The sequence below is a fragment of the Pelmatolapia mariae genome, linkage group LG17, assembly GCF_036321145.2.
Source record: "Pelmatolapia mariae isolate MD_Pm_ZW linkage group LG17, Pm_UMD_F_2, whole genome shotgun sequence".
In the NCBI taxonomy this organism is placed as follows: domain Eukaryota; kingdom Metazoa; phylum Chordata; class Actinopteri; order Cichliformes; family Cichlidae; genus Pelmatolapia; species Pelmatolapia mariae.
This window is the reverse complement of record NC_086242.1, coordinates 13,893,716-13,915,000: the sequence shown is the minus strand read 5'-3', so window position 1 is coordinate 13,915,000 and position 21,285 is coordinate 13,893,716. Positions and strand designations below refer to the sequence as shown.

The following is a 21,285-nucleotide window of genomic DNA, read 5'->3' as shown; positions in this document are numbered from 1 at the left end:
CATGCAGCAGGCCAATTTTCAGAGATTATCCAGAGGGATGAAAGCAGAGTGATCCAGAAAACTGATTACGGATTAGGTGTACTCTGTCATCTGCAGCTTCTTTATGAGAAAGCCTCTTTAAGCAGTTCAGATGCTAGGTAGAGTAAAATGCATTGTCCTGTTATAACCAGAAGGATGCAATCTAAGATAAATGAACATATCGTATAATGTTTTGGAAACATATCTGAGCGAATATGTGATCGAATAAGAGGTACAGGCGCTCTTACACACACACACACACACACACACACACACACACACACACACACACACACACACAGGCATGTTGCTACATCAACTTCTGCAGGAACAAAGACAGCCTTTTGGGGTCCAGATCTGACTGCAGTATAATGTAAACAAAGCAGTGAATCAGGAAGGCAGGGCTAGATCCACGGGAACTCTCCTTATTGGTTGCAGTTCCCCGTCTCTCAGCCCTACATGGAAACTCTTTGGTTGCACAGCTATAAACGTGGATAAAAAAATATCCACACACGCGTAAGAAGTGGGTACACGTGATCCGAGGTGCAGACCAAAACAAGAACTCCGTGTACATTACAAATAGTATATTGTATCTGATCATGACAGAATCCACAGAAAAAGAAGTGCGGAAACAATAATGCGTTACGCTCTCACTACAAAATACATCTGATGCATCCGTCAAACTCAGCACTATGACAGTGTTATATAATTGTCTTTGTTACTTGACTAAATCCCCTGGTTTACAGCTTAATATGACTCATAAATGTCATTAATTTCGTACACCAGCTGGTATGCTAATTGTCAGAACCGTCAAATACTGTACTCTTCCTGTTTCACAACAAAGCGACGGATAACTTCGCAGCACACACCATAAACTAAGTCACAAGCACAAATGTCTTCGAGAAACGCGATGTTTACCTCATTCAAGTCACTAGAAAGTGAAGCTGATAGCGAAAATAGTCCCGCCCTGAAGAGAAAAGTCGCCGTCGTCCTTTTTAAAGGTCCTGTTCTGATTATATTTATGGTGGTTGGCAATGGTGCATTACCAGCACCAACTGGAATGAGTGAGCTGTGCAAATGGAATTCAAGTGTTGTATAATAATAATATAATAATTGTAATAATAAATAAAAGAAGAAAAAACGAGAAAAGAAGAAAATAAAGTTGTCTCCTCTTGCGTTTGCCTCTCTGTTTAAAGGTCCTTCAGTAGCCCAGCTGGCTCTGAGAACTAGCGGGCGAAACTATTTTACACACGGGGGTGTTCAACTGCCAAAATAAAGGCGATTCTAAGGATTGTTGTTTTTGTTAAAAAAAATAGAATATAATTAATTTAAAAGAATCTACAATTTAAAGAGAGCAAATACAAGAATATGCACATATTTAGTTCAGAAAAGGGTAATGCAATACTACGGTCTACATTTTATCAAGCTGTCGCAGAATGGTACACCCCGCCCTGCTTTTCCAAAACGTTCACGTGGGTTGTTTTGTTTACGGATGTAACCTCAGAACCTTCACAGTATTGTGTGTGTGGTAGTGTGGACGCCTGTGCTCCCTTAACATAAGACCCCTAAAAAATATACGGGTCTTAGGTGGGAGGATTTTATTATATTAATACTACAGTATGGTCATTGTGTGGTTATATGACATCTTGAGAAAAGATCCAGATGCTTAACTTGTGACAAATTGAGTCTTTTCAGCATGTTTCCAATGGCAGCGCATCTTAAATATAACAACTGCAAAAAATTTATTTTTATTCGACTTTAGGCATTGTTATAAAAATATAATTTAAAAACGAAACAAAACAAATAAAACAAAACCTTTTCGGGGTCTTTTGCGCGTGTGGCTGTTGTAGCCTCTGGGGGGCAGCAGCGGGGTTAAGTCGGTTCATTTTAGACGAAGAAGAACGCGATTACGTCACACATAGAGTTTCGTGATGGCGCTTGATTTGACTCCTCGGTTTAGAAGGTTGAACAGCCAAACTCGAAGCTTTCGTGAAAATCTACAGCATGGTAAGATATAAGTTGTTTCGTTTTAACGAGTTTCTCATTTACAAAAATGACTATGCAAACATAGCATAGCCATTGATACACATGCAAGATGGAACTAGTGATAATTATAAACACGGTTGCCACCACAAACACGTCGTTATCAGTGGGGCTTGTAAATTAACTTTCAACTGTAGCTTTATAAAATAAAGTATACAATTCAAATAGTCTCGTAAAGTACTTCAACGTAGTACATAAACACCGTAACACCATGGTCATGACGTGCAGTGTAGCTTTTACTTACTAGTTCAATTCAAAATGTACTTATACAGCGCCAAATCACAACAACAGTTGTAACCCTAACCCTTTCTAATTAGATGGAGGAAATATTACAAACTCCCCTTATCCTTCAAACTTTTCAACAAGTCATTAACATCCAACAATTACCTTTGGCTACAATTAAGCAAGTTCTAGTTTAAACTCACTGGAGTCACTTTTTCTTCAAACCTCTGTTTCTTTAATTACCAACAGGCTTCTCTGGGCCCTTTGGTGCCACCCAGCTGTGGCACAACATCATCCAAGCCCTGCAGACTCAAGTGGAAGTACGCAGCTGCAGGAGACATTTACGTGTTTACGCTGAATGTTTCACAGGCTCAGACGCTGTGGACGCAGTTCTCAGTTACTTGATGCAGAACGTGGCATTTTGTACAAGTGAAGTTTCTCGTCTCAAAGCTGCTCGGCTCTGTCAGGCTTTGATGGAGGCGAAGGTATTTGAACCAGTAGGCACAAAGCTGTTTCGCAGGGACAAGGAGGTGACCTTTGAGGACAGCAGCTGCAGTCTTTACCGTTTTCTGGAATATAAAGGATTTTCGAATTCTGATGTGAAGGGAAACACTGATGCAGAAAACATACTGCCAGAACAACAGGAGATAAAAAGGAAGAGGAGCTCAAGGTGAGTTTTACATAAACTCCTCTTAGTTCTGTTACAATGGCGCTTAATTTACATTTTTTCCCAGTAAAGCATGTGAAACACTGAAAGTGCTGATTTGAATACTGAAACTCTCATCTTTGCAGAATCGGTGTATTATGATTTTTTTTTTTTAGTAAATTTATTTCATTTATCTTAATGTTTTAATTTCAGTTTCTTCATAGCTAAGACATTATAAACATCAACACTCATACTAAGTATTACAACATTTTGTATTTATATTTTTATTTAGAAAAAAAGAAACATACACAGAACCAAAGTGTTTGTTATCATCCAAATGTCTCCTGTTCTTTCAGAAGGCTGAATGAATTAAGAACAATTGCCAATCCTCTTGCTGTTGGATCATCAGACAGAAGGGTGGAAAGATTGCTCAGAGCCATCAATTTGCAGCCATCCTTGTCTGCAGCTCTCAACAGAACCACCACATCTTCTACCTTTCTTTCCAAAACTGGTAATGAGGAAATGTGCCAGTATAGTAATTGTTTGGGGTGGGGGGGCAGTAATTTTGAGTGGACAGAAATTTTTCTTAAATGTTTTTGCTTTTGTTTATTTTGTTCTTTCTTCCTTCCATAGTGTCAGATCAGGTTTGGAAGCAGCAAACCGTGTTGCAGCTGCTGCAGTTAGTAGAATTGCCAGTGTTGGACTACATTCTTACCTCTCCTAAAAGAGTTCATCCCCAAGCCTGCAAAGCTGCTCTGGCCAACCAGGATCTGGTTATCTCTAACACATGCTTGGAACGAGAGCTGTCTGACACCATTCCCCTACCCCAGTCAGTCCTCTGATTCATCCCTTGGGGCTTTTGCACTTTAGCTTGGGACCTATTTGTTCATGTATTCCATTACACCTGTAGTATGTTCTTTCATACTTTTTTTTTCCCAGGTTGGATGAGTGGCTGTCAGCAGCAGCAGACTGTTTGGAACTCTTTCCCGACCAGCTGATCGTGGTTGCAGGAGAACAGCTAAGCCTGCAATGTGGAAATGCATCTTTGGAGGATCCCAGTGCAGAACATATGACAAGCAAGAAGAGGCTGTTGTTTGATACCATTGCCAAATACTACAGTGGACAAGAAAAATCTCCACTCATTTCAGGGCGTTACCTGGACATACATATTGCAGTTCTGAATTTACTGGGTAAGAGCCAAAAGAGCTAAGTTTAAGTTTATAGTAACCTTTGATTCATGGTGTGGAGCATTAAGTGACAGGGCTGTGATCTGTACCACAGTTTGGTTTTTTTCCAGTCATGAAGGTTAATATTTTGCTTGTGTCTTTTGCTTTCCAGATGAAGGGAAGCTACAGGATGCCATCAAAGCATCTCAGTTGTGTTTGCGGCTGCTGGAAACCAGTCTGAGAGATGAACTGCAGAGACTTCTGGCCTTCATGGCAATAGCAGCTCACTCGGATGCTTGCCGTCTGCAGAAACAGGTCAGCAGCATTCTCTAAACCACACTGCCAGTTCCATCTTTTTAAAGCCTTATAGAATAATAAAACGGAAGTAGTCCATATAGCAAACAACTGAACATGTTTGAAGCTGTTTCACTGAATAATCTGATAGTACGGTAACTTTATTTTGTAAAATTATGAATGGAATTGAATGGAAACACATTTTTGTCATTTCAGACTGATAACAGATCCTTGGTGTGCCGCACATTTCAGAGGGCTCTTGTCCAGAATCATGAATTGACTCGATCACAGAGTGAAGCTCTGGTGTTCTTTCTCATGGACAATCACTCTGAGCTCTTCAAGGTAAAATTCTGTGCTCTCTGAACTATATTGAAATAGTCTTCTTAGACAAACATGCGTTTCTGTCTGGATTTCAACCAACCTTAACTTGACTTTTTAATGTCTCTACAAATACCCGTTAGTAGTTACAGTATTTCCATTTACTTTCTTATCCTGCAATAATGATAGACACCTACAACCCTTATTGAAGCTGTGAGGAGAACACTGAGGACTGTGCAGCAGGGAAAAGATCCTGACTCCTTTGCTAGTAAGTTCAATGTTAATTACACTCTGGCAAACCATCACACAGTACACCATCGAATGAGATAACAGCTCACTATGTATAGATACACTGTACTTCAGTTTTTTTGTGTACCTAACTGTATTTGGAAACACTGTTGCTCCAGATCCACATTAAAAAACAAAATAAATAACCCACTTGTTCCCGGGCACTCTGCATCCTCCATGAAAACCATGAAATCCTCTTCATGTTTTGTTGCAGCGTTCACCTTCTGCCAGCAGGTGACTCCACAGGAATACGAGGACCAGCGTGAGGCTACCACCCTGGAGAGCCTCAAACAACTTCTTCATGACATTTCCTCGAGCAAGAGGATGTCTGCCAAGGAGAAGAGGAGGCTGCTCAAAGAGTTTGAAAAGCATCACCCCGTGGTCTTCCTGCAGCACTTTTCTAGCACTTTCTGAAACACACATGTAGCTGGGACTGGTTTGACTTCATGGGTGTACTTGACAAATTCACGCAGTTTCAGGATTTAAAAAAAAAAAAAGAAGGTTAAACTTGAATGCATTTTATGATTCTAACTAACATGGAAGTACTGACTTGCATATGGTTACACCTCTAATGTGTAGTATGCAGAGTGGGGATGGCATCCTGAGGTGGATACATACTACAAATGCTTTTCAAACTGCATGTTACCATGGCTGTAATCTTTCCAAATCCAAATGAATCACAAGAGGTAATGATAGCTGAAGTTTTATTTTTAAATTTGCTGGTAACTTGACGGCAATGAAATTCTATTTCAGTACATCTGGTCAACAACTGCTGTAAAAGGTATTGCACGAGTTTGAAAACTGTTGTTTAGTGTATAATCTCTGTAATGATGGTAAGTGAAGTATAATTTAAACAAAAAGTTGATTGTTGGCACAGATTTTACATTCTACAATTTAGCTTTACTGCAGGATAAAATCAAGTGTTAAAAGGGTGTAAAGGGATTACTTAAATTTCAATACTACATGAATTCTCTCAGCCATCAGATGGTTGTTTTGAGGCATCATTAAGTGAACAGCTTGTGTACTAACTTGTGCTTCTAGATTGAAGTGGTCTATTTGGATGTGTAATACTAAACATTTTTTTTTTCAGTGTGCATCAGGCCTTGGGAATAGTGTTGTGCTTTTCTGGGGCTGTACGTTTTGATTAAGCATTAATTTCTCTACATCACAAAAAGGTGTAAAGATGTTATCCATTTTGGGGCCTTGACTTGGTAGCTGTACTTGAAAAAAACAAACAAACTAATTGTTGTAATAATTTCTTTTTCTGTGAACATTCTAAAAAAATGTTATTATTAAATGAAAGCAGGAAGAGTGTTAGGCTAACTATCCTCATGTATAATTTTATGATTAATGACTGTATTTAGTGCCATAATTTAAATATTCTAATTGGAAGTTTTTAGGATTTTTACTTGAAAGATAGACATTATGACCTCATTGGAAAAAGTGCGGTACTCTAACTGGATACGCTACTGATGTAATTTTTCTTTAAAAATTATAAGCGTCACTGTAATGAAGACATGGTCGTAATAAAAAATGTGGTCTCATTTTATCATATTTTATTTTCAGAAACACTGAAATCATCTAAAAAAATGCACTTTATGATGCTGAAACATACTTTATTTTGTTTCAGATTAACATGTTTAATAAAGCCTTTCTAAAACTTTAGATGTTGCAGTGTATGTACCACAGTGCAAACTAGAAGTCAATGTTTTGTAATGGCATAGTGAGGATAAATATAAATTGTGATTTTATTTGACACACTTCATCTGTTTCTGATTAGGATTTTCAACACTACTATTACTGCAAATGTTTTGTCATTAAGTTAATTCCTATCTGAAATGTAATAAATATTCGAGTGTTCAGTATGAGGGTGACTATCTTTGACTTATTGGTCAAGAATTTATGAAAAAACATTTTTAAAATCTACTTTTTCAGGTTTTAGAGTATTGGTAACAGGGTTGCACCACACATTGCACAGAACAACCTTTTGATGTTTTATTATTTATTATTCTCAAATACATAATACAAATTGGTTCCTGTCGTTTTAAACCACGTTTGAAGCCTAAATTATCCTCTAACTACATAATAATCCTTAAAATGCATATTCGTATTCATAGGTTTATATTTTTCTAATAATTTATCATAAACATATTGTTTGAATAAATTGACAAAGTGTGAAATAATGACCGTGTATAAAAGTTAAGTTTTAACTTAGTTAAAATAAAACCGACCTCGAAGTCGTTATTTACAAAAAAAAAAAAGAGTATCTGATGACGTTGACGCACCTGACTCCGTTAACAAACCCGGAAGTAGAGCTCTTCGTTCACTAGCGTACCAAGCTAACTCATTTCGTATGCTACTGGAAGACATGGGGGCTGTGTTTCACAGCCATTACTGACAGCGGTACGGCTGAGAGTCCACTTACAATAGGAAGTAAAGCGGAGACCCTTTTTTAATATTAAGGTAAGTAGCTGGAGGCATTCGGAGTGAAAGTTTTATATAGAAATAATCGCTGTTTGACTGGAACGTCACTGTCTACTTGCGCATTGTTGGCTAGTTAGCTTGGGCAGGTGACTGCCGTGTTCATGTGGGGAAAAAGGCAACATATTGCAACGATGATGTCTGCGACATAGGTAGGCAAAGGGTTAACAGAAGAATTGGAAAGATATCTGTTGACTGCCAGCCGTGCTTTCAGTGCTCATTTGCATTGGCTGTGTGTTAAACAAGATGGTTAACTTGGCTAACATCAAGGTATTTCACAATCAGATCTGACAGACACGCCGAATGACCCATAACGCTTTGAAACCCATGCTACTATGTGGCTTGATCGTGTCGAATATGAAGAACTTATTAATTCCTGCCGACGTTACTTGTTATTAGATACGTCCAGTTTTCATAAACAATTCCACCATGATATTAACAGGCTCTCTGGGGACCAGCTGCTAAGGTGCTAACGACTTTATTAGGCTAGCAACTGGTATAAATATCGATTACAGTCAAGTAAATCACGCGTTTCAATTTAGTTACTCGTCAGCAGACAGTCAGGACGCTTGTTGCAAAGAAAAACAGGGTCATGGGTTTCTATTCATACGTACTGATATTTTTGCCATTGTTTTTTGGCCTTTCCACTCTTTCCAGACAGAAGCAGTGGCGTGGTAAAATAGGCTATGATGCTGTCTGTTCTATGAAATCTTCAAATCTGATTGCCTTTAGTGCTTTAGAAGTTTTGCAGCATTTTTCAGAGCACTGCCACATCTTCAAATGAAGCATCAGTGTTTTAGGTTTAGATTCTTAAACTGAGGGACAAATTCTAGAACGCTAACAGCTTCGAAAGTAGGTGATGCTATGTGATGCTGCATATAATGAGATGAGAAATACTTTATTTATCCCTTAATAGGAAAATTCTGCTGTTACAGTAGTTGAAATGATGAGGAAATTATAATATTTTCTGGGAGCTGCCTGTCCAGGAAGTGAACAGGCTGGTCTGGATTATCCGTGGATGGATAAAAATCTCCCCCACAGCTTCAAAAACATCCAGTTTGCAGTCAGTCACAGACCCTGGTTTTCCTAATTGTTTTATTCAGTATGTTGGTGTCAGCAGCTCTGATGCTGCTCCTCCAGCAAACCACAGCAAAGTCAAAATTGAATTTAAGTTTGAAAGCATTTATAAAACGTTTTATTAAGAATCACTGTGCTTTGAACATTTTAAACCCATCCATAACACTTTAAATGTAGGGTTCTGTAAAGAATTAATTATTAAAACTGCAGCTTACGTGGCAATGTATGGATTTGCTGGCAGCTTATTCGGTTCAAACATCAAAGGTCTAGAACGCTGCTCAAGAAAGATTAAGAACATTGAAGGAAGTGTTCGCATTTAAAAAAACGAACATAACAAACAAATAAACAAAAATCTTGCTTCACAATCATCAGTCATGCTCATTTGTCTAGGTTTCTGTTGCCTAACTTGCTCTTACTCTAGACTATTTTGAAAGAGAGCATTAATGTGGTGTGGCTCAGTTTGCTCTGAGTCATTTTATATTTCTGGGGACAGCGTGGATCGTTACTATGCTTATTCTCCTCAGCGAGCACAGGGAGGACGCTGGTGGGGACTTTGATGTGCAAATTTTCAAGCAGGTGCATTAGTGCATGTCTAATGGATTGTTGAAGGCTTTTGCTTTGCCAGAAGCACACAGATGTCTCTTTCACCAACTACCTACACAGAATATTTGTGTTTCAAGTCCCATGAAGCTGACAAAATGAGCAAATAAGCCTTCCACCAGTTTCAACTTAATATAGTAGAAATTTTTGCTAAACAGGAGAACGGGGTGAAAGCCAGGGAACGGGTTTGGGAATGCACACTCGCGTTTTTAGAGGCTTCTTAGTAGGGTCAGCATAAAGGCCTATTCTGAAACAGAAAGGGAAACACATTTGAAACAGCTTGATATTTTAATTAAATTATTGATATGTGGCTGCAGTTTACTGATAATCTTTTGCAAAAGGAACTGATTTAATGAATCTCATTATTGGGGTTTTTGTTTAAACACAGCACAAACAGTACATGCTGAATGTACTGAATCTAATATTACCACCATATTCCACATCTTTATTGAAAAATTCTATCATCAGAATAAGGTCTGATGCCTAATATCCAAACTGAATTTACAGTTTGCATGGCCAACTTGCAATTTGGGGAATTGCTATGTTAAGAATACCAGTGGAGTATACTGTAAATGTGCATGTAACATAGTGCCTGGTTGCAAAAACTGCAAAGAATTTCCACATCTGACTGACTGTAGCTTATGTCTTTAACCTCTGATCATTCCTTAATGATCACCATCAATGTTTTATCTCAGCTGCTAGGTCGAGCCTGAACATGGAGTCCATGCTGAACAAATTGAAAAGCACTGTCACTAAGGTGACAGCCGATGTCACTAGCGCTGTTATGGGTAACCCTGTGACACGGGAGTTTGAGGTCGGGCGACACATTGCAAGCGGAGGTCCCGGCTTGAGCTGGAGGATCTATAATGGCACCAAGAAGTCCACCAAACAGGTGTGTGTGTGTGTGTGTGTGTGTGTGTGTGTGTGTCTGCCAGTGTCTCTCTCTGACCAGACCACCTCTTGACACAAGTTTAGATTTGATCCAAGTTCATAAATGATTTACTCGACTTGTGCTGAAAGGGGAAAAGGAATCAATTTGAGACTGAAAACTGCACTGTCACCATGTCGTTGTATGTCTTTTACCCTCCAGGAAGTAGCAGTTTTTGTTTTTGACAAGAAAATGATTGACAAGTATCAGAAATTTGAGAAGGACCAAATCATCGATTCACTGAAAAGAGGAGTGCAACAGCTAACCAGACTGCGTCACCCTCGTCTCCTGACTGTTCAGCATCCCTTGGAAGAGTCACGGTGATTAACACACAAATTCACACATGTATGTATGCCATGGATGAAACTGAATGAGTCACTGCTCAGAGGCTATCTTGACATTTGAGATGAAAATGGATCATGGCAAGTAAAGGTTAGGGCCTTGTGCTTTTTCTTTCATCCATGACAGCTCTAAATTCATAATTCTCTTCCGTCTGTTTTTACTCTTTCTGTTTTGTTTATTTTCTGTCTGTTATTGCTTTGAATTGAACTGATGACATTTATTTATTTGGCCCTCAGAGACTGCTTGGCATTCTGTACAGAGCCGGTGTTTGCCAGCCTGTCCAACGTGCTTGGCCAATGGGACAACCTGCCCAGCCCTGTGCCCAGCGACATCAAGGAGTACAAGCTCTATGATGTGGAGACCAAGTATGGCTTGCTACAGGTGAGCATGTAGGCAGAATAGATTTCTTTTTGTATGGCTGCGTGTTTCTTGATGAATAATTTTAAAAAAAGGTCAGTCAGATTTGATAGCACATGTATTGAGTTTTTGTTTTCCCACCTAAAACCCCAAACATAGAAGACTGTGCAAAAGTAGTTGTCCAGGCATTTCAAAGCCTGTCTTTGGACATGAGCTGCTTTTAAATTTATTTTCAGTTCACTCCAGTAGGAGAAAGTGGAGGACAAAAGAAGTAGCATTCCTAACAAAAAACTATGTGCAGTAGATTGTCAGTATCTGAAAGCTATATCCTTAAGAAATAAGAAAAAAATAAACCGAAAGACCTGACATAGGACCTGAGAGACTCATATGTCCCTTCACTTGATCCATCTGCTGTTCACTGAAGCCTCATCAGAAATGGTGTCAGTGGAAGTGAAGCTGTCAAGAAATCATTCTTAAGGAAGAAAAACAGAGAAAAGGCTGAAGAATGCCAAATTACACAACTGAAAATTGGCAGCAACTGGTCTGGTGGAGTGTAGATTTCGAACTTTAAATGTTTGTAAGTCATTGTTAATATGTGTGGAGGAGGTCAGGAGAGAGGTATAACAATGAGTGTTTACAGATGTATGTAAAACATGGTAGAGGCTCTGTCATGGTTTTGGGCTGCATTTCAGGCGGTGGTGTTGGGGATCTTGTCAGAACTGATGGAATTATAAACCCAGAACATTACCATCAGATTTTTATCCACCAGGTAACACCTTCTGGAAAGCATCTGGTTGGCAATGACTTGAAAAAAAGCATACCTGGATAGAAAAAAAAGCACAAACACTATCAGTCATAGATTAGCTTCCCCAGAGGCTGGACCTAAACTTTATTGAAGCAGTGGGAGGTCATCTTAACATAGTACAGAACAATAAATCAGAACAAAAGATCAATAAATGTCTACATCTGCTTCCCATTTTCCTATCAAAATATAAAGAGATGAAGGGTAGCTTACGTTTGCACACTAAAGGGATCAATTTACTGTCACTATATTAATTTGAGACTGAGCAAAGCACATGGCAAACTAGACTCTTAAAGCTTTTAATTAAGCATTTATTTACACAACAGTACTGGTTATTAATGTAGTTGCAATAATCAGCTTCTCAGTCTTTCTTTACAGGTTACAGAGCAAGAAATACTGGTGTTTATTTAGTGGACACTTCCTCTTCTCTTTTTTCTTCTATTTTTTTCTTAGTACTATGCTTGGAGATCCAAAACATTTTTTATGCTCTTTCTTCTCAAAGCCAGTTGAACCTGCTTGATGCCAAGCCTTGCCTGTCACCTTTTAGAATTATGATATTTTATGACAGGCTGTAATGCCAGGGAACATTTTATATTCACCTCCACCTCCGTTATTGTCTCTGTCACCCACATTGGTCCTAATTCTTCTATTTTTTTTCCTCAGAGCATCTCTCATCTGTTATATAAAGCAGGGGATTTAAGCTGAAAGACCTTAAAAGAAAAGCCTGCAGTGTTTAGCATCAGTTGGTTGTTACACAACTTTTACTGCAGCAGTGCAGAATTGTGTTTAAACTTTATGACCCGGAACTCATTTACAGTGTGTTAAAATGTACGTTGACCCAGTTAAACTGATAATACTGGTGTATCTTGGTTGTTTGAGGCAAACCATGATTAATAATTAATTTATCTTGTTCAGATTTCCCAGTAACTTCAGTTTTCTCTCTCTTCAGATCTCGGAGGGTTTGTCCTTTCTCCACAGCGGGGTGAAAATGGTCCATGGCAATCTGTGTCCAGAGAACATTATCCTCAACAAGAGTGGTGCGTGGAAGATCATGGGTTTTGACTTCAGCATCTCCTCTAACAACCCGTCAGATGCTGAGGTATGTTTTCAGCCTGCTTGGCTTAATGCCGTGACGAAGCTCTACCAGAATAACATCTTGCAACTTTTTGACGTCTTACTTTAATTTCCTGTAGCCCAAGTACACATGTAAAGAGTGGCAGCCCAACCTTCCTCCACTCTGCCTACCCAACCCAGAGTACCTGGCTCCTGAGTACATACTGTCAGTTAGCTGTGACGCTGCCTCTGACATGTATTCTCTGGGCGTGGTCATGCATGCTGTCTTCAATGAGGGGAAGCCTGTTTTCCAAGTCAACAAGCATGACATTTTTAAGAGTTTCAGCAGGCAGCTGGACCAGGTAAGTGAAGCTGTACTGTAGACATGTTTTTTTTTTTTTAATGACTGCTGCTCAAAAAAACCCAAACCTTTTTTTTTTTTTTTTTGTTTTTTTTTTTTTTGTGGCATGTGCATCAGTCTTCTCCATCCTCCTCTTATTTTTGCCTTTGTTCCTTGATGCCCTCCACTTGAGCTGATTTCCCTGTGGAACGGGATTTGATTGTCACCAGTCATTAGAGAGCAGATGTTTGAAGTAAACAAAAAATGATGTGCAGCTGTGCCAAGATAACAATGTTGCCTTGAGAATAAAAGTGGACCATAATAAAGGGAACAAATACACTTATTTGGTTCCCAGCTATTCCTTCAAAGTCTTCATCACAAATATTAGTATGGGCAGTATAGATGTAAACTCCAGCTTGCCTGGTTTGTTTAGTTTTTATGCTCAGCTACTGTCATCTGTTGAGATCTGAGTCATTTACCAACTCATAGTTCAGGCACAAGAGAACCATGACAGTAACAGTCTAAACTCCAAGAAAAGCTCCTCTAAACTAATGTGGACTTAATGTATTGATAAATTATGGAATAAATTACAGCTATAATACAAATAACTTGGGTATATGTTACTGTTATGGGGTTTATTCTTGTCTTTCAATTGTAGTTGAGCAGCATGAGTCCAGCGGTGCTGAGCAAGATCCCAGAGGAGGTGCGGGAGCATGTCAAAATGCTGCTCAGTGTCACACCTAATGTCCGGCCTGATGCCGACCAGATGACTAAGGTCTGCATATTCACTGCTTGCATGAGAATATCATTCCACCGTCCATAGGCCTCCCTTTGAGGAAAAATATTTTTTTTGTGTGTTTTTCAGATCCCATTTTTTGATGATGTTGGTGCAGTCACTCTGCAGTACTTTGATTCCCTCTTCCAGAGGGACAACCTACAGAAGTCCCAGTTCTACAAAGGACTCCCCAAAGTCCTACCCAAGCTACCAAAGGTAAATGCTGCAAACAAGCCCCCCCAAGACTTGTTTGCAGTGTGAACACTGGAGATTTCACCTTCATTTTCAGGATTTGTATAAACACGCTGGTTTACTCCTGAGTTAGCAGTATTACTGTGTTACACTCGATCTTATGACTCATATTAGTAATGTTATTTCATCTTTTGCCTATTCTGTTGTGTCTTCTCTTTAGAGAGTGGTTGTATATCGCATCTTGCCAGCTTTGACCTCTGAGTTCGTCAATCCGGACATGGTTCCCTTTGTGCTTCCCAACGTGCTGCTGATTGCTGAAGAGTGCACCAAGGACGAGTATGTTCGCCTCATCCTGCCTGACCTCACGCCTGTTTTCAAGCAGCAAGAGCCTATTCAGGTATTCAGAAATGTAACCTGACACATACACTAATTTAAACTTGTGCACGTTTGCAACAACTGGTGCTTTAAGAAACGTCACTTTTGTAATATACACATCGTCTTAGGATGGATCCTCAGGTATGGAGGTATATCTGTTTTAAAAACTCGGTTTGCATGATATTTTTTTCCCACTTTGAGACACATGTGTAATTAATATTTGATACATGATTGAACAGTTGTATTTAGCCTGCCTAAAACGCATGGTGCTTTATGTCTTGTTCTGTCGCATTATCAAGACTTCTCTGTATTTTTCTTCCCATGCCTCTTCAGGCTAGCAATATGGTGAGTGGTTTTTCTGCTGTGAATATTCTCTCGTCACATCGGCTTAGTGTATGTGTTATGTTGTTAGTGATACTAAAAGCTGTACTAAAACCACTGGAATGAGTCTCTTACTTCCATCTTCCACTGTACTCACCTGTTGAACATAGGCTAGTATTTTCTCCCTTTTGACTCTTGTTTTCTTAACTGAGTCTCTGTGTTGTGCAGATTTTGCTGATATTCCTGCAAAAGATGGACCTACTGCTGACTAAAACGCCACCAGATGATATAAAGAATAGTGTGCTGCCCATGGTCTACAGAGCTCTGGAAGCCCCTTCAGTACAGATCCAGGTACAGAGGGGAAATGGGAATGGTGAAATAGATTATGATTCAAGGAGCTACTGTGCACATAATTTGTGAAAAAACATAGATGCAGTTTTATAAACATTCTAAGATATTCTTGGTATGTCTGGTTCTTGTTTTTGCTTTAGATACCCTTTGTCTAAATTAGAAACACTATAGCTGTGTCCCAATTCCTAGACCGCATCCTTCGGAGGCTGCATTTGAAGGCTGATTACGTCATAGCCAGGTGACGAAGGCTGTCCCAATTCGCAGGCTGCTCCCAATGCGGCCAACAAATGCGTCTTTCATTTCACCGGATTTGAAGGATGGGTTGGTGTATCCTTTGTGGCCCAACCTATTTCCAACAATGGCGGCAGCTACTTTGCTTTAATATTACTCTTTCTGGGTCACAAAATAAACTTTTAACATATTTTCAGGGGTGAATGTAGGTGTTAGATAATTTAAAAATGTTATTGTTTGGCTTTTTTCAGTGTTTTATTTGTTCCTGAGTAAATCCGTTTGGCTGAGATTAAAATTATAGTTTTCACACAGCCTAATAAACGTCAAACAGAAAACTGATGAACCTCCTAAGACCTGAACTCTTTCATGGCATGCATTTTTATAATATAAGGCCCTTGTAGAGCAAAATTGAGTATTTTGGTCTAGACAACCCAAAATGTGATGTCCACATATGTGGATGCCAGGTCCTAGGAGGTTAAACAGAAGTGTGAGATGGTAGATAATTTACTCCAGTGTCCTGTAATATTTTAGGAAGCAGGGAGCTGACAGCTGAGTTTATTAAACTCTACCGAGACAGCTGGTGACGCAAATCTGAAGGCTAGACTGTCCCATTTCACAGCCTCGCACTTCCAGCGTTCTCGGTCTTCGAAGGACTCGGCCCACGTAGATCATATAGGACGGGTCCTTCGAAGGATGCGGCCTAGGAATTGGGACACAGCTTATAAGAGTAGTTGCTAATTTTTACTTCATTGGTGTTTATTTTTAGCATTGCGCTTTGTCAGTTTGAGACATTCATTTTTGCCTGTACTCTTAGTTCTCCTTTTAGTGTTGCAAGCACAGTAAGAATGGATTTCAACTCATTATCAAAATGTCACATTTAATAACATTATCTCTCGCTGAGCAGGAGCTGTGCCTCAACATCATCCCAACCTTTGCAAACCTGATTGATTACCCATCTATGAAGAACTCTCTCATCCCTCGGATCAAATCAGCCTGCCTACAGACATCCTCACTTGCTGTGAGTCTACATCGGTCATTCTGCTCTCGAGCTGTTTGCCTTCATAAAATGATATTTTTTTTTAAAAAGTCTTTACTTTGCCTTTTCTTTTCTAAAAATGCCACATTCTTGTTTTCAGTGTTGTTAGCTACTGACTGAAATGCATAAATGTGTTTCCTGTTTAATTCTGTAATTTGCTGTGTCACCGTGTGTCTTCTTGTCTCGATGTGTAGGTGCGAGTGAACTCTCTCGTGTGCCTGGGGAAGATTTTAGAATATCTAGACAAGTGGTTTGTCATTGATGAGATCCTGCCCTTCCTGCAACAGATCCCCTCTAGAGAACCAGCAGTACTCATGGGAATCTTAGGTAAACAAACCGTAGCGTCTCCCCTCCTCAGAGGAAGTTACACATATTACCATATCATTTCACATTTTGTTTTTCTTAAGAATTCTTTATTTGACTTGCTTCCTCTTTACTTTAGGGATCTATAAGTGTACATTCAACCACAAGAAGCTGGGCATCCCCAAAGAGCATCTTGCTACCAAGAGTTTGCCCCACCTCGTTTCCCTCAGTATAGACAACAACCTCAATCTCAGTCAAGTACTGCACAGTCAAACTGATATAATATTTATGTTATTTAACTGTAACTTTCTAAAAACAACAGAAAACTTTATATAAATATTAATATAACATTATATGGTAATTGATATCCTTTCTTCCAGTTTAACTCTTTCATGATGGTTATCCGTGACATGCTGAGCCGCATGGAGACGGAGCACAAGACCAAGCTGGAGCAGCTACACATCATGCAGGAGCAGCAGAGGTGTCTGTCTTAATTTAGTTCACCACGTACAGTAAAACTCCTAATTATCTTTGATTAAATGACTGTGAATATTAATTGTGATTTTTTTTTTTTTTTTTTTTTTTTAAACTACAAATGTCCTAGAATGTTTAAAGTAGTTCTAATCTTTAGTAGAGAGCAATTAACAGACAGTACTGTTGGTAATGTTATGACTAAATAAGCACGTACAAATGTCATTTAACAGGAGCATGAACATATCAAATCCACTCAACCAAGCAGAGGAGAGCAAGAACCCACCTAATTCTGGCAACCAGGTGATTGCTTGATTTCATGACAGTCATCGGCTCTGACAACGTGGCTGTAAATGTTAGCCTCTCTTAAAATCTCTTCTTTTTGCTTTCAGATTGACGACATCTTTGGTGGCACAGGGGTTAATGGGAAGGAAAATGGATCTGCAGCACCAGTCTCACAGCCTAGCAGAGTATGCAATTAATTTTTTTGATTAATTTCCACCTGCTTTCTTCTTTGTTCATTTAGCATGCAGCCTGGTTTGCTTATTTTCTTTCTTTCTTCTTTCCCTAGGTGTCTCTCACGCTAGAAGAGAAGCAGCGATTGGCTAAAGAGCAGGAACAGGCAGCCAAACTGAGGAACCAGCAGCCATTAGCGCCACAGGCGATCAAAGCAGCCACCGCTGCCTCTAACTCACAGGTAAAGCCTGAAAATATCTGCGTACACAAACACACACTTGTGCTCAAACACTAATCATTCTACTTGTTATGTTACAGACTAAGGATCTGACCAGCAGCCTTCTCAGCAACATGACATCTCTGAACATGGCAAACACAGCACGACCAGCCCCAGTGCAAGGATCCACCATGTCTGCATTCCCCTCCTCCGGTCCAATCGTCGGCTCCATGGGAACCTCTGTCTCAAACGGTTTTAACCCAGCTATGGGCTTCCAGACAGGAAGCATGGGGATGGGCATGCGACCCGCAGGTCCCAGCCTCTACGGTGGAATGGCCACTACCACCAGCACCCCAAACTTTGGATCCCTCACACATAATCAAGGAACAACTGGACAAACAAATAAACCTCCTGACATGTCAGCGTTGGACAATCTTTTTACATCCAACAAGCCCAAAGTCACTCTTAACCAGATCGGTCCCAAAGCTCCACCTGGAACCAGCAGCCCTTGGCTCGGTCAGTTTAATTCACCCCAGAACCCTCAGACTCAGATGCAGGGTGTGTCAGTTGGTATGGGAGGGGTGCCCGGTGGGTTTGGGATGCAAGCAAACCCATTTTTCAGCCCTCAGAACTTTGCTCAACCTGCTGCTGCTGCCCCTAGCATGAACCCAAGTGGGGTAAAACATAGTGCATCTGTCAACAATGATCTGAAAGACTTATTTGGCTAAACAAGAATTAAAGAGAGACTCCAGGTTAAGTATATTCTTTTAATGACTGTGGACAGAAGAGCCTTGAATTCTCACAGAACAGGCCGACTGAATGTGAAGATTGAAAGTCCTTTCAAGGGTCTTACTGTTAACATTTCTAATCTGACCTGGCTTAAGTTCTGAGTCTCTCTGTTGGCAAACTAACCTGAATTCCATTTTTACTTGACTAGAAGGACAGAATATCGAGGTGAAGTTTCTTCTTCTATGCTGGGGGTTTCCTACTGTTTTTGTACTTAACATTCTTGGGAGTCCACATGGGTTGACTTGAATTCCAACTCAGATTATTCAGGAAGGGTTTGTGTTTATAACATGAATGATCGAGTGGATGGACTGCAATTCACTTCTTGAACATGTGACATCTGAGTCAACACAATTGGCAGAAAAAGATTTTTAAAAAGTTGTTACTGTGTCTCTCATCTGGTCATTTTCAGGCTTCTGTACCTTTAATCCTGTTTGGATTGTAATCACCCCGTTAATTTGCCATTATCGGTTGTTATTATTCCTATGACTTTTAACAGTAGGTAGTCACCTCACTGCTAGTGGGTTCAGTAGAGCAGGGCTGCTCAACAGGAAAAATAGTGCATAAAGAGGCAGGCAGGAAAGTGGGGATATAATCTTCTTCTTCTAATTTCTTCTAGGCTTGATTTTTACTTTCACTTACTTTTTACTTGAATTTGCTGCTTCTTGTGCTGATTATGTTAGGTTAAAAAACTACTTGGGTAGGAAAAGAAGGAATGCACTTCTTTACACAGCCACTAGAGAGCTCCTGCATAATTGAGGTCTTTTCTGCTTATTGCCAATTATGATGGTAGTAGGTGGAGATGGGTGCATGCTGACTGTATTTATGGGACTGATTACAACACGTAATGGCTAGTCAGTGGGCTGATTACATCCATGCGAACTATACTCCTTTTCCAGACTGTTTTTTAGAATTGCTGCAAGTCTAAAATGATCAGAGAGCTGGCTCGGAAACGGATGCCACAAACAACAAAATGTAATCTAAATGTAGACTGGCGGTAGCTTGAATTTTGGCTCTGAGAAGCATGCAGTCTCTGATCTGTATCCAAGAGGCTCCTCTGTGGAGGAAGTCTGAGAGAGGGTGTCGAATTGACAGCCCCAACGTTGCAGTTCAGGCTAAGAAAACCAAGTAGCTCCTCTGTAGTCTGTTTCTCTGCTGCTACATTAAAGTAAGCAGTTTTGACCGCCCAGGCACCTTCTTTTGTAAGAAGACCAGTTTTTGTAACTGCAGTATGGATGACTAACCTGTGTCGGATGTGTGGAGTAACCATTGAAGCAGTGTCCTTTTTAAAAAGGCACTACATAAAGGAGCATATGCACTGCTTTTGCTATTGTGCCTTACGTGGGTACATATTTAAATCTAGACAGCACTCATCTGTTACTCAAGTATTAATGTTTTCCATCTTTATCAGCTGTCTGGCACTTGCTTCTCTAACAACTTGCTTTGTTGCATGTTACTCTCCTTGACCACAAAAGATCTGAAGTTTAATTAACATCTTTTCTTATGATTCCTCATGATTCTAGTGACCAATGAAAAAATATATTAACACGTTTTTACTGATGAGATCTTTAAGGGACTCAGAAACTTCTGCGCTACCATTTATGTTGATCAGTTTATGAAATAAAGATTATCACAATATATTTTGATTGTAGCACTTTTCAGCTATCAGCAGACCTGTACTGGTGGCATATTATGAAGTGTAGATAAATAGTTTATTTAAAGGTGGATTGCTCTGAGAGGGCCTTGCCATTTTTTTTTTTTTTTTTTTTTTGTGGTAATGTTTAAGAGGCCTTAGCTGAGTTGTGTGCAATAATCACTGTCGGTTGTTAAGGGTGCATATCGATTGGCTCAAACAGCTCTCTCTCCTTAACTAAAACTTTGTTTTGACCTCTTATAACATAGGTCTGTGAAATTTTCTAAAGAATTAGATATTAATGTGTGCTCATTCTAAAGCTTACATTTTCATGAATCACACAATTTTAGGGTTTTTAGGTGTACATTGGTCATACAGGTTTTTTTGTTTGTTTGTTTTTTCCATAATAATGATGATGATTGTTTAAAATGTGTTATCTTTTATCGCAAAACCCTTTTGGTTTTGTATAAAAATGCCACAAATGGCAGTGTTACTCATTTAACTGAATCCCTGGGTTCTGTTAATTCCTCTGCTTTTCACATACCAGACTAAAAATGTCTCTGCAAATGGATGTTTTTCAACCTTGAATCGACATGTGGCACTTTTGATTTCATTGCTAAATGGATGTAGTTTTTGGAGTGTGTTTCACATATCCTAGCAGAACCCCAAAGGAACAACTGAAAGCTTATTCTTCTACAAGATCATTTATATATGACTGTTGTCCTATATGTGTAGTGTGGGCTTTGTTTCATGTGTCAAGGTGCTGGTCTCTGAGGGTGAAAATCTGTACATATAAAGGAAAGTGCACAATCTAATCTTGTCAAAGGGTGTTGCTTATTTCTTTGACTGGATTTTTGAGTGTAAATGTAAGAAATTAAGGAGAAGCACAAGCCAAAGGAAGTTTTAAGAAATTCTTGAAAAGATTTACATGGCACAGCTTGTAGACAATCAGGATGACACGAAATAAGCAAGTGAACTAAGGGTTCAAAAAGTGAAAACGTCTAAAAAGTCCAACAATTACACAAATCTGTGAATATTTGAAGATTTACTAAAGCACGGAATTACTTGTATTTTATGGTAAACTGGTAAACATAACTGATTTTAAGTTAAAAGATTTGAAAGTAGTTTTTCTCCAAAGATTTATCTGTAAAGGATTCCACTTA

At 39.4% G+C, this 21,285-nt stretch overlaps 3 protein-coding genes across 4 annotated transcripts in view; 2 read left to right on the top strand and 1 right to left on the bottom strand.

Moving 5' to 3' along the window:
• The window catches only part of tcp11l2 (t-complex 11, testis-specific-like 2), an 8,714-nt gene extending 7,493 nt beyond the window's left edge, over nucleotides 1–1,221 (bottom strand). Inside the window, exon 1 of the mRNA XM_063501419.1 lies at nucleotides 937–1,221. The gene's annotated coding sequence lies outside the window, so the exon portion shown is untranslated. The remainder of the gene's footprint in view (nucleotides 1–936) is intronic.
• A 703-nt stretch (nucleotides 1,222–1,924) lies between these two features.
• Nucleotides 1,925–6,792, top strand: depdc4 (DEP domain containing 4). Its single transcript, XM_063501241.1, has 9 exons — nucleotides 1,925–2,025; nucleotides 2,533–2,953; nucleotides 3,286–3,440; nucleotides 3,563–3,758; nucleotides 3,869–4,119; nucleotides 4,268–4,410; nucleotides 4,606–4,731; nucleotides 4,897–4,975; nucleotides 5,210–6,792. The coding sequence occupies exons 1-9, from the start codon at nucleotides 1,950–1,952 to the stop codon at nucleotides 5,407–5,409; spliced, it is 1,647 nt and encodes a 548-aa protein (XP_063357311.1). The 5' UTR covers nucleotides 1,925–1,949; the 3' UTR covers nucleotides 5,410–6,792.
• A 533-nt stretch (nucleotides 6,793–7,325) lies between these two features.
• On the top strand, nucleotides 7,326–20,931 carry scyl2 (SCY1 like pseudokinase 2). 2 transcript variants are annotated; one of them, XM_063501300.1, is made up of 19 exons: nucleotides 7,326–7,458; nucleotides 9,849–10,045; nucleotides 10,244–10,401; nucleotides 10,660–10,804; nucleotides 12,532–12,681; nucleotides 12,776–12,997; nucleotides 13,634–13,750; nucleotides 13,841–13,966; nucleotides 14,163–14,339; nucleotides 14,651–14,662; nucleotides 14,867–14,989; nucleotides 16,125–16,238; nucleotides 16,451–16,583; nucleotides 16,699–16,817; nucleotides 16,940–17,040; nucleotides 17,264–17,333; nucleotides 17,423–17,500; nucleotides 17,602–17,727; nucleotides 17,805–20,931. In XM_063501300.1, exons 2-19 carry the CDS (start codon nucleotides 9,869–9,871, stop codon nucleotides 18,429–18,431), a joined length of 2,775 nt encoding a protein of 924 aa, XP_063357370.1. In that variant the 5' UTR covers nucleotides 7,326–7,458; nucleotides 9,849–9,868; the 3' UTR covers nucleotides 18,432–20,931. The 2 variants fall into 2 exon arrangements, with proteins under 2 accessions (XP_063357370.1, XP_063357371.1); XM_063501301.1 differs by lacking the exon at nucleotides 14,651–14,662.
• The last annotated feature ends 354 nt before the right edge of the window (nucleotides 20,932–21,285 follow it).

Excerpts from the sequence above, each read along its gene's own strand:
- depdc4 (XM_063501241.1), top strand. The coding sequence starts at position 1,950 with ATGGCGCTTGATTTGACTCCTCGGTTTAGAAGGTTGAACAGCCAAACT. Across the intron at positions 4,120-4,267 it reads TGCAGTTCTGAATTTACTGG|ATGAAGGGAAGCTACAGGAT; the intron begins GTAAGAGCCAAA and ends TTTGCTTTCCAG. Across the intron at positions 4,411-4,605 it reads CTTGCCGTCTGCAGAAACAG|ACTGATAACAGATCCTTGGT; the intron begins GTCAGCAGCATT and ends TTGTCATTTCAG.
- scyl2 (XM_063501300.1), top strand. The coding sequence starts at position 9,869 with ATGGAGTCCATGCTGAACAAATTGAAAAGCACTGTCACTAAGGTGACA. Across the intron at positions 12,998-13,633 it reads TCAGCAGGCAGCTGGACCAG|TTGAGCAGCATGAGTCCAGC; the intron begins GTAAGTGAAGCT and ends TTTCAATTGTAG. Across the intron at positions 17,041-17,263 it reads ATCATGCAGGAGCAGCAGAG|GAGCATGAACATATCAAATC; the intron begins GTGTCTGTCTTA and ends GTCATTTAACAG.